At 39.6% G+C, this 12580-nt stretch overlaps 1 protein-coding gene across 6 annotated transcripts in view; it reads left to right on the top strand.

Moving 5' to 3' along the window:
* The window catches only part of fermt2 (FERM domain containing kindlin 2), a 160534-nt gene extending 149834 nt beyond the window's left edge, over positions 1 to 10700 (top strand). For 4 of the 6 annotated variants that reach the window (XM_073039856.1, XM_073039851.1, XM_073039853.1 and 1 more), the window contains 4 exons: positions 581 to 601; positions 1134 to 1258; positions 5511 to 5652; positions 9146 to 10700. In XM_073039856.1, the coding sequence (XP_072895957.1) occupies positions 581 to 601; positions 1134 to 1258; positions 5511 to 5652; positions 9146 to 9319 (462 nt within the window). In that variant the 3' untranslated portion in view covers positions 9320 to 10700. The remainder of the gene's footprint in view (positions 1 to 580; positions 602 to 1133; positions 1259 to 5510; positions 5653 to 9145) is intronic. The other 2 variants (XM_073039857.1, XM_073039855.1) reach the window with 1 other exon arrangement.
* The last annotated feature ends 1880 nt before the right edge of the window (positions 10701 to 12580 follow it).

The following is a 12580-nucleotide window of genomic DNA, read 5'->3' as shown; positions in this document are numbered from 1 at the left end:
TATTGAATGTCTGTCATATCTTTTACAATTTTGGCTCCCTCTATTTTTTGAGCTAACTCATCAGGCTCATCTTGACGTGTGCTATTCATTGACAGGCATTTATAATTGCAATGTTGGTTTCTATAACGTAGAATTTAACTTGTACTGAGGAGAACCAATCATAACAGTAATAATCTCAACACGGAATGGTAATCAGGTACTGTTTCCATAGGGTTGTACACATCTTAGACAGCATTATTTTCCTCACTTACTTACCATCCGGGAAATGCAAATGCTATAGAAACCCTTTAGCAAACTTCTAGCAAGTTGTGAGTTTATGACAGTTCCTCAAAAACAGGTGTCAGCCCCATGCCAGTTAGTAATAATGAGATTTTGATGGTAAGATAACATGTCAATGTATCACATGCATTTTTAATGACTTCACTTGTATGAGTAATTCATTTAGTTGCTTTAGGGGATCTTTTTGAGTGGTGGGAGGCAGATGGATGGGTGTGACAAACTGTTTGTGTGATGCTTTTAACCTTATTCTTACTGCATTTTCTTTCAACTTCCTTTGCCCTCTTCATGCTGCCCTCTTCAGCCAGGCTATGTAAGGGACTTGGTAAGTGGTCAGTTTGGTCTCTGTGATGGGAAGAATGTTTTGTTGTGTATTCTGTATGTGTGGGCTGCCTTGTATGTCAGAATTGTTAAGTGTTAATGCTGAAGTGAAAACCTCCACTCGATCCAAACTTGGAAACAAAGAACAATCAGTAAATGAGAATAATGCAGATTGAATTTGACACTGGAGAATTCAGATCAAGATGTATTCCCATTTTTAACATTGAGGCCTAAGAAATAAATCTTTAGGTTAAAGGCCATCAACATAAATGGAAGACTGTTTACGGGAATGTACAACTGCCTGTTTGTTGACCTATTTGATCACATGACAGTGGAAGGTTTTCCTGAGCTAAATGTTTTTTAACAAAAGAAAACTAACTTTGCAGTCCTGAATATGTCTCCGTTGTTAACCTTTACTCAGGTTTTTGCCATTCTCTTATTTTAGTTTTTGTTACTGTTCAGTGCTCTTCTGATAACTATTCCTTGGAACAACTATGAAAAATGTTTTTTTAAATATAAATTTTATTCCTTTTCAGATCTCTGCCAGAATCCTTGAGGCCCATCAAAATGTAGCTCAGATGAGTCTCATTGAGGCAAAGATGAGGTTTATTCAGGCCTGGCAATCATTACCTGAGTTTGGCATCACTCATTTCATTGCAAGGTAACAACAAAACTTCCACAAATTATTAACAACTGTATAGGTAGAGATGTTGTATGCTTGTTGCCCATCCTTTAGAAAGGTACAGTATGTACCAACTTATGATTTTATTTATTCCACAGCAGCTGCATAAACTTACCATCTAACTGGTTTCCAAAGATGGAACAAGGGTCTGTGCTTGTTTCCATGTGTTGTTTTAAAATCAAAAATTGACTAGACAACCCAAAAGTAATCATGGCCTTTCTCTAAAATATATCACAGTAGCATGAGCAAGTTGATATTTATTGGTTTACTCAAAAAATATATTAAAGTGGAGCTTTGAGTATAATTAATTATTTTCTGTCAAAGGAAATTAGGACATGCCATTCCTCAAACAGTTGGCTGAGTTGAAGCATCAAAATGAAAAAGAAATCCTATTTTATTAGCATTGAACATTTTCTATATTTCCTTACTTTCTTCTTGTTCCTTATTGACACCACACAGCAACAGTTCTCCGTTCTCCTGTTTGCAGCATCCTGACTTATGGCTACTGATGGCATCTGTCTGTCTCAAAGGACAATGGAAATTTAGTTGAATAGTAACACTGGAATGACCCTTGCAGGGCACAAGCTTCGGCAGAAGGTGTGGAGATCTTGGGATGCCCAGTCGTCAAGATCCCCCGCGCTGCCTCACTGGTATAGTCCAAAGGAAAGCAAAGCAATACTTTTGGCACCAGCTTGGCCGCAGGAGCTGCTGGAAGGATGTTCAGTGACGTCCAGCCGTCTTAGGGAGTCCACTCCGGATTTTCTGTCTGGGTTTACTCCCACAGCCTTCCGCTGTCCTGGGGCTGCCCACAAGACAGCTATTTAACCATATTTGGGGATCTGGTTCACAAGCACCAGGACGTGTCCTCACACCAGTGGGCCTGTGTGCTCCGTGTGCATTGCCCTGACCTCCTCCCTGTCTTCTATAATTCAGCCTAAGTCCGAAAGGTGTCAGTTTCCATGTGACACCGCTGAGGAGGGACGACGTGAGGCTTGCTGTTGGAGAGGCCATGTACTGGCAGGGAAAGACTTACACATTCAGCTCTTCTTTTCATGAAACTGATAGCAAGTGGTGGAAACTGAAAGTAAGCGTGGTAAGCACTACCAACTACATGACCACGCTAGATGCATCACAACAATCATTTGACACACAATGAAACTAAGTTTTCGCTAGTTCCATCCGAAGTCATTTGATTGTTGTCTCTCATCTTGAGTGCATCCCTTGACGCTTTGACTAATTGGCGGAAATTGCAGCAAATGAACAGTGTTATTTATCACAGAGTCGCGATAAACATGGTGTGTGACAAAGGTGTTCTTATATTTAGATAAAGCAAGCAACTTCAAATACTGGAAGTCTTAAATAAAGGGCAAAAATACTGTTAGTGTTTGGTAGGATTGGCAAACCTGTGGAAAGAGAAAAGAATGATGTTTGCCAGTAGATTTTTAATCGGTATTGGCTAGACACTGGGTGTACTGTCTGCCTTGCAGTAATTACCTAATAACTAGCAAGTCAACTACTTTTTAACCTGTCAAGGAAAAGGAAGAATAGAAATCTGACCTTAGGATGAGTGATCTTTCTCCTAGTGACTAGTTTGAACTGCATTTCCAATACTTGGAAGTATTTGCATCTGACTATTTGTTGACGCATGCATAATTCTGCTTCATCAGCTTAGGCCATCAATAAACTGACATTGATCTTTGCTTTAAATATGAATGCAAGTAATTTTCCTTTTTGTTTGATGAGACACACAACCTTGAAATGCCTGCAAGAAAATGAATCACAAGGTTGTAAATGGTAGTCTGTACATACTTCGAAAATAAATTTACTTTGACTTTGATCCTAATATAGCGTCTCCTTTTTTGAAAGTACTTAAGCAGGGGATGATTTGTGCAGTTTCAGTAGGAAGGTCAGAAGGAAAAAGTACATTTTTGAGGGATGCATCCTTCGGAAACTCCCTGGAAAACTACAGTCCAGTTTTAATGCAGCAATTACAGTAACTCATTATTTTACAGTAATCATCCATGGGGAATTTTCTTTTGAGATATTGTAGCATTCCATCCTGGAAGTTATTATTGACCCCAGTCCTATATAGACATGATGACGAGAGCATCATCATTCATAGCCGACTACTGGAAGTCTTTGAAATAACACTGAATGTCAAAAAAGTCTATACTTAGAATTGTCTAGAAATTTAACAGAAAATAATACTACAAAATCATGATTGTGATAGTTATTTGTCCCAGCTGTTGATCAGCTTTCTGAAGAGAAATTTTTGTTTCTGTCAAAAAATTTAAAGTAATGCAGTCTTCCAGTTTATAAGGCTATTTGTGTTAACTTTTAGTTTGGAATAATGAATACCAATGTATTTATTCTATTAATAATCAATCAAATCAAGTCAAATCAGAGTAGATAAATCCCCAGGACCTGACAAGGACCTTGAAGGAGACTAGTGTTGAAATTGCAAGGGCCCTGTCAGATATATTTAAAATGTCAGTATCTATGGGTGAGGTGCTGGAGGGTTGGAGGATAGCTCATGTTGTTCCATTGTTTAAAAAAGGCTCTAAAGGTAATCCAGGAAATTATAGGCCGGTATGTTTGACGTCGGTAGTAGGTAAATTATTGGAAGGAGTACTAAGAGGTAGGATCTACAAGTATTTGGATAGACAGGGACTTATTAGGGAGAGTCAACACGGCTTTGTGTGTGGTAGGTCATGTTTAACTAATCTATTAGAGTTTTTCGAGGAGGTTACCAGGAAAGTGGATGAAGGGAAGGCAGTGGATGTTGTCTACATGGACTTCAGTAAGGCCTTTGACAAGGTCCCGCATGGGAGATTAGTTAGGAAGATTCAGTCACTAAGTATACATGGTGAGGTAGTAAATTGGATTAGACATTGGCTCAATGGGAGAAGCTAGAGAGTGGTAGTGCAGGACGGCTTCTCTGAGTGGAGGCCTGTGTCTAGTGGTGTGCCACAGGGATCAGTACTGGGTCCATTGTTATTTGTCATCTATATCAATGATCTGGATGATAATGTGGTTAATTGGATCAGCAAATTTGCTGATGATACAAAGATTGGAGGTGTAGTGGACAGTGAGGAAGGTTTTCAAAGCTTGCAGAGGGATTTGGACCAGCTGGAAAAATGGGCTGACAAATGGCAGGTGTAGTTTAATACAGACGTGTGTGAGGAATTACCCTTTGGAAGGACAAACCAAGGTAGAACATACAAGGTAAATGGTAGGGCACTAAGGAGTGCAGTGGAACAGAGGGATCTGGGAATACAGATACAAAATTCCCTAAAAGTGGCGTCACAGGTAGATAGGGTCGTAAAGAGAGCTTTTGGTACATTGGCCTTTATAAATCAAAGTATTGAGTATAAGAGTTGGAATGTTATGGTGAGGTTGTATAAGGCATTGGTGAGGCCAAGTTTGGAGTACTGTGTGCAGTCTTGGTCACTGAGTTACAGTGAAAGGTTGAATAGGTTATGACTTTATTCAATGGAGCATAGAAGAATGAGGGGAGATTTGATAAAGGTATATAAAATTATGATGGGTCTAGATAGAGTGAATGCAAGCAGGTTTTTTCCACTGAGGCTAGGGGAGAAAAAAAAACAGAGGACATTGGTTAATGGTGAAGGGGGAAAAGTTTAAAGGGAACATTGGGGGGGGCTTCTTCACAAAAAACAGTGGTGGGAGTGTGGAATGAGCTGCCAGATGAAGTGGTAAATGCAGGCTCACTTTTAACATTTAAGAAAAACTTGGACAGGTACATGGATGAGAGGTGTATGGAGGGATATGGTCCAGGTGCAGGTCAGTGGGACTAGGCAGTAAAATGGTTCGGCACAGCCAAGAAGGGCCAAAAGGCCTGTTTCTGTGCTGTAATGTTCTATGGTTCTAATACTTATGGTAACTTAAACTGTAAATTTGCTGCTTTCTTGAATGTCAGGTAGTTAATAATTGCTTGAGGCTTTGGTGCTCGAGAGTACCAACGTAATTCAATCCTCTGCAGTTCAGTTCTTCGTGCTAGCCCCAGTGTCTTGCTGCTTTATTTAATGCAGATAAATATATTATTTTCTGGGTAATTAATTCTTGATAATAAACCTAATATCTGTTAAGTGGTTGCTTGTTGGTGGTTTCCAAGAGTATTGTTTTCCTATTGTTCAGATACTTTTTATAATGTTTGCTGCCATCAAGCTGCCCTTTACTTTAAAATGTTATGCAATATGTTGCAATTTAGGTTTCAAGGAAGCAAGAAAGATGATCTGATTGGCATAGCCTATAATAGGTTGATCAGGATGGATTCAAGCACAGGAGATGCAATCAAGACATGGAGGTTCAGCAACATGAAACAGTGGAATGTAAACTGGGAGATCAAAATGGTATAATTAATTAGAAATGTCCTGAATCATTATTTTAAATGCTATGTTTGTTTATATTTGAACGTTAACTTTTGTTCATGGTCTGTAATGTGAGATGTCATATGAGTAAATCAGAATTAGTATAGTACGTGCAAATAGCAAAATTTAAGTTGAAACATTTTAGTGTATAAGATTTTTATATTGACTTTTTTCACGAGAGAAACAATGCAAATGCTGTAATTAAGGACAAAGTTAGTGCAGTGTTGGACTAACCAGGAAAATCAACAAACTTACTCACTCAAGCTATTGAGAAAATCCAAGGAAAGAATAGTGAACATGCTGATCATCTTTTTTTCTATATACACTCTCTCCACAAGCTAATAATGCACCATTTAAAACAAGGAACAAGTGGCCAAGTTATTAGAAGGAATTGAGTGACGGCACTAGGCAACATTTAGAGAGTTTCCTGATTAACCAAGGACTTGTTAAGTCCTTGGTTAATCAGAGAAGGCCATGTCTGAGTAACTGGATTTGTGAGCAGATAAGAATGAACATGAGAAAATCTGCGGATGCTGGAAATCTGAACTGACACACTCAAAATGCTGGAACAACTCAGCAGGTCAGCCAACATCCACGGAAATGAATAAACAGCTGACATTTCAGGCCAAGACAGGACAGGACAGGACAGGAAGGGGGAAGATGCCAGAATAAATGAGGGAAGGAGGATAGATAGAAGATGATAGGTGAAGCCAACTGAGTTGGAAAGGCAAAGGGCTGGAGAGAAAGGAATCCGATAGGAGAAGAGAGTGGACCATAGGAGAAAGTGAAGGAGAAGGGGACGCAGGGGGAGGTGAGAAGAGGTAAGAGGCCAGAAGTGGGGGGGGGGAATGCTTTCACCAGAAGAAGAAACCAATATTAATGCCTTCAGGTTGGAGGCTACCCAGACAGAATTTAAGGTGTTGTTCCTCCATCAAGAAGGTGGCCTCGTTGTGGCACAAGAGGAGACCGTGGACCAACATGTCAGAATGAATATTGGAGTTAAAATATTAGGCCATTGGGAGGTTCCACTTTAGGCGGATGGAGCTGAGGTGCTTGAAGAAGTATTCCCCCAATTTATAATAGATCTCACTAATGTTGAGGAGGCTGCATAGGAAGCATCAGGCACAAAGGTAACCCCAGCAGATTCACAGGTGACGTGTTGCCTCACCTGGAAGGACTGTTTGGGACCCTGAATGGAGGTGAGAGAGGACATGACAGGGGCAGGTGTCTCACTTAGGCTGCTTGCAGGGATAAGTAGAATATTTGAGAGGCATATGTTAATAAGGTACGTAGAAGCTGGTATATTAATAAAGGCAGAACAGTCGGTGTACTCTATTTGGACTGTAGTAAGGCATTCAACAAGTTTTCCTATGGTGAGCTCGTCAGAAAGTTAGGAGGCATGGGATTTTGGGAACTTGGCTGCACGAATTCAGCTGCCCACAAAAGTCAGAGGATCATTGTAGATGGAGCATATTCTGCCTGGAGGTCCATGACTGAAAGTGTTCGTCAGGGATCTGTTCTGAGGCACCAGCTTTTTGTGTTTTTATAAATGCCTTGGATAAGGGACTGGAAGAGTATGTTAGTAAGTATGCAGATGACACAAAGGTTAGTCCTGTTTTGGGTAGTATAGAAGGTTATCATAGCTTACAATGACACATTGACAGGATGCAGATTGGGCTGATAAACAGCAGATGGAGGTCACTCCAGAGAAGTGTGAAGTGATACACTTTGGAAGGTTGAACACGAGGACAGGGTACAGGGTTAATGGCAGGATTCTAGGACGCTGCCTAGATTAGACAATATGTCTCTGAAAAAAGGTTAAGCAAACTAGGGCTTTTCTTTTTTGGATCAAAGGAGGATTTGAGGAGACCTGATAGAGGGGTATAAGATGATAGGAGGCACGGATGGAGTGGAAGTGGCTAATACAAAGGTCATAGGGGCACATGGTGTTGTGGAAGCAGTAAGTTTACAGAAGGACAGACAGATTAGGAGAAGGGGCAAAATGACAGATGGAATACAGTGTTGCAAGTTATGCACTTTGGTAGAAAGAATGTAAGTGTAGACTGTTTTCTAAATGGGCAGAAAATAAAGAAAATCAGAGGTGCAAAGGGACTTGGGAGCCCTCGTGCAGGATTCCCTAAAGGTTAACTTGCGGGTTGAGTCAGAGGTAAGGAAGGGAAGAGCAATGTTTGCATTCATTTCATGTGGACTAGAATATTAAAGCAAGGATGTAATCAATACTGAGGCATTGGTTAAATTGCACTTGGAATACTGTTGAAACCTATCAAATATTGAATGGTCCAGATAGAGTGCATGTGGAGAGGATGTTCCCAAAAGTGGGGAAGTCGAGGACCAGAGGACACAGCCTCAGAATAGAGGGATATTCCTTTAGAACAGAGCTGAGAAATTGAGACTTCCTTTACCCAGAAATCGGTGAATCCAGAATTCATTGCCACAGAAGGCTGGGGAGGCCAAATCAATGAATATATATAAAGCAGAGACTAATAGGTTTTTGATTAGTAAGGGTATCAATGGTTACGGAGAGAAGGTAGGAGGATGGGGTTGAGAGGGATGATAGATCAGCCATGATGGAATGGCAAAGCAGATACAATGGGCCAAATGGCCTCATTCTGCTCCTGTGTCTTACTGTCTAATGGCTGGGCACTGACGAGTGTTGAGGAACAGAGGGAGATGAAGGTCTCATAATTTTAAGTGATTGGAGGACAGTACAGGAGGGGTGTTAGATGTGGAATTCCTTTTTGTATGGAGTGGTGGGTGCATGGAGTGCATTGCGGGTTGGTGGTAGAGACAGGTACATTAGGAACGTTTAATAAACTCTTAGATAGGCACATGAGTGAAAGAAAACTGGAGGGCTCTGTGGGAGGGAAGGGTTAGATTGATCTTGGATTAGGTTAAAAGGTCAGCACATCATTGTGGGCCAAAGAGCCTGTACTGTGCAGTAGTGTTGCCAAAATAATGTAGTGGTCCAACAGCGGAAAAGTGAGATTATGCTGCTGTGTTATTAGATCTTGTCTCTACCTTTAAAACATTCATTTGCAAAATTCATAACTAATATAGCTTCCTTTTAGGGGAGGGTGTGTAGAAGATGGAAGGCGATTTGTGTGAGAACAAAATAATGATTGTTCTGTGTACAAAATCTGTCTGCTTTCTGTCATTTCCCATGACCTTTCAGATAATGTTCCAAAATGCAGTGTACACAATGAATGTTCTGCGACAAACAATTTTAATTAGATTTTCTTACTTGTTGCATTAGGAAAAAAATTGAAAAAGCCATTAGCATTAATGTTCTATAAGAGTTGTTACTGCATGTTTCCCATTCAACTTGATCAAAAGCCAACAACAAAAGGAACTGTAAAGTAAATATTTTTAATTTGGTAGAACTACTTGAAATCTTGGTGAGAATATAATACCTGTAATGCTAAAAATGTATTGCACTCTCCCAATCTATGTTTAGGTAACTGTTGAGTTTGCCGATGAAGTTCGGCTTTCTTTTATCTGTGGAGATATCGACTGCAAGGTAGTTCATGAGTTCATTGGTGGTTACATCTTCCTGTCGACGCGGGCTAAGGATCAGAATGAAAGCTTGGATGAAGATATGTTCTTTAAGCTTACCAGCGGCTGGATGTGACAGCAAATGCCTTATAAGATTTGTTCAGGCCATTGAAGGTCTTTTTTAATGAGTGCTGTTACTCGACATAAGCTGCTTATTCCAGTAAGCGCCTCGTACTGTAATCCTTTACCATGTTTTTGTTGTTTTACTTATCAGATCAGTTAACACTGTATGTGCACTAACAGGAGCACCTCTTAGTATCTAGCTACCAAACAAAGCTACCGTGTTTTGGGCCTGGCACATTCTCCTCATCTGGCAAGTGGCCTTGAAAGATCCCCCATCAGCAATCTGTTTCATGACAGCCTTGGAATCAGCCGTACAGTTTATTAAGTAAGTTATCAATGAAGTGTATGCCTAGGAGAAGAAAAACTGAATATTTATCAAACTTTGCATGCGGTTGTGCCTTTAAGACCTTTACAAAACAAATCATAATCCCCTACATAAATCAGGACTACTATAGTGACGTAGAAAAGGAGGGTAGTTTTTTGGAAATCAATGAACACAGCTCATTGTTTTAGCTTGCATACCAAAACGTCTGGTTATTAGTTGAATTTACATTCTGTACTTTGCCATTGTTTTTACACCTTATAGTATTATGTGAAGCTGTTTTAATCACCAGCATTAGTTACCTTTTTCACTTCAATTATGAAATATTTCCAATACATTATGAAGTAATGCTATATGAAGTATGGTTTTTCATGTAACTAATGTAAAAACAAGTTTTATATAATTGTACAGTTTTTGAACTATAGCATCACATCAGTTAATGTGCTTACAATGTATTATGTTTGGTTGTGCTTTTACCAGCATAGCTAATAGTAAAAAAATTATTTCAATGGAAGAATTAATTTTTGAACCTTGCTTAATTTTATCATGTTTAATTGTAGCTGACGTTGTGCCATGGACGTTCTAAACAGTGAAGCCTAACGTTTGTTTTTTTGAAACTTATGTACAAATGCATTTATTTTAAATAAAAGTTAAATCTTTTATTTAACCTGTCCCTTTCACTATTTATTTACATTGAAATTTGGCTTGAGGTTGTTGCTGTTAGATAAGCAGCAGCTCCTAAAGTACTGCACAGCAATCCCGCTGTGAAAATAAAACCAGGTTGCGCCTCAGCCTTGTGCAGGTTACCAAATATTGCCGGAAGAAATGTTCGCACTAATGGCAACTAACTGAACAGTGTGACTGCTTGATACATCGAAGCTTTTTGGATAGAAATAGGAAGAATCAAGAATCGTGATAGCAGGAGATATTTCAAATAATTAGTTCCAAAAATCCTGAATGTAACTAGAATAAATATTTGTAATCCAAATGAGAATATAAAAACTGTTATTATCTCCAACATGTAACAAGCCTTTTTTGTTGAATCTAGTAAAAGTTGAGATTTAAGCACTCACATATTGTTACGAGATTTTTTTTGCGGCGTTTCGATGTTTAATTAACACTGTTTTGCAAATAATGTTTTCAAAGAATCAGATTGGTTTATTAATACTTTGATGTACTTTGCTGGGATGTAGTCCGGGTTTGCACTTACGACACTACTGTATCTGGCATAGCAAGAAAAGTGCTGGGTCCTAGATAATTCAGGCTCACTTCACACAGAAACTCCAGAAATTTGCACTTTAGCAGAAGTCTCACTTGGGAATGAGATTTTGGTTGAAAATTTGCAGTACAAATTAAAATCTATTGGAAGTAATTGACTAAATCAACAGTGGCACTCTTTGCTATAGGACATAATGGAGAGGGCAGTCACTGGTAAGGGAGTGCTGATATATGGGCTGAAATGTATGATCCTGGAAGTGATTACATTAAGCTGTCATTTTCATAGACTTTGTGAGAACTTGTCTAGCTTTGAGTTTTCTGACTAACGTCTATAATAAGAACTTGTTATTTGGCTTCTGGTTTAAGATGGCGCTGGTGAACCTCAGCAATTACTAGCTGGGAGCCAATGAAACAAAGAAAACAACTAAATCCTTTGTTAATCACACTTTTTCTGTTAAACGATCACCACCAACAATAGCCTGTAACCTCCCTTTGGACTTGAGGCAATACAATGCAACGGAACCAAGGTGAGGCAGCAGAATCTGATGTTTGGATGACAATTTAAGCACCAGACTGAACTGGAAAGGTTGCATACAGCCCGAATTGAGGTGGCGGGGTCCAGGCCCCAGAGCGTATCCAAGCAACAAAACCCGATGTTTGGATGCCGATTTTAGCACCGGGCCAGATTGGAAAGGACAGGGTGTCAGAGCCTGAGGCGAGGGATGGGCTGGTTTAGCTCGCTGCTCCGTGAAGCTGACTCGGCTCTGCGTTGAACCCGGGGTCTGTGGCTTCGTGTCAGTGGATGAACCTCAGTTCAGAACACCATTCCAAACATGAGAAAATCTGAAGATGCTGGAAATCCAAAGCACCAAACACAAAATGCTGGAGGAACTCTGATTCTACGGAATTCCCAGACAGATAAATGCATTTATTGTCAGTGTTTGGACTAATAACAATGGTAATCTGCCAGTTACCTTCTGTTGATGTACTATGACTCCCAGGGAGAATGAAACTATTCTAATGAACTTATAGCTTTAAATTGCAAAGAATCAGGATCGAGACTATAATACAAAATTCTATAAAATTGAGAATGGGAAACCATTTAACAGGTGCTGTTCAAAACTGCTCGTAGGTGTTTATATGGAACATGTATAAGGCAAGGAGAAAACCACATTTCTCTTTTGTGCATCAGGATCCTAATTCCAGCGTATTTTAGCTTGGAAAAAGAGTAAAACCTCTTTATTGACTGGATATTGATTATTCATTTGAGGATTATATGAGCAAAATTCAAGTCAAAGTTTTACTGCTAAGCTGTTTGCAGAGTGGCCCTTTCTGGAGTGGTTCCTAACCACATGTTGTACCAGACCCATTTGCAAGTCTCAATGGCCACCCGCAACCAAACAGTTTAAACACGTTTTATAATTTTCACAAGTTAAAGTAACTTGGGCAGAACTCAACAACAGGAAATCAATATAACATTTACAGTGTGTTGCTCTGCACTCCCATGCTCCCCAACGATCAATCATATTGACACCACTCACAAAATACCACTGTCTAGCCAAAGGTCAAATCACATTTTGGTGTAATTGCATATTTGGGTTTTTATCACTTCAGACTTGAGAAATTACAAACTACTAAAACTAATACTTAGGCTGTGAAGAATCATGTACAGAACAACTGATAAATAACAATGGGCAGCTCCTTGACCATCCCACCCCATAAGAGTGACAGAGC

Source organism: Hemitrygon akajei, chromosome 3 (assembly GCF_048418815.1).
Source record: "Hemitrygon akajei chromosome 3, sHemAka1.3, whole genome shotgun sequence".
NCBI lineage: Eukaryota > Metazoa > Chordata > Chondrichthyes > Myliobatiformes > Dasyatidae > Hemitrygon > Hemitrygon akajei.
The sequence above is the reverse complement of the archived record's forward strand: the minus strand, read 5'-3'. Positions and strand labels throughout refer to the sequence as shown.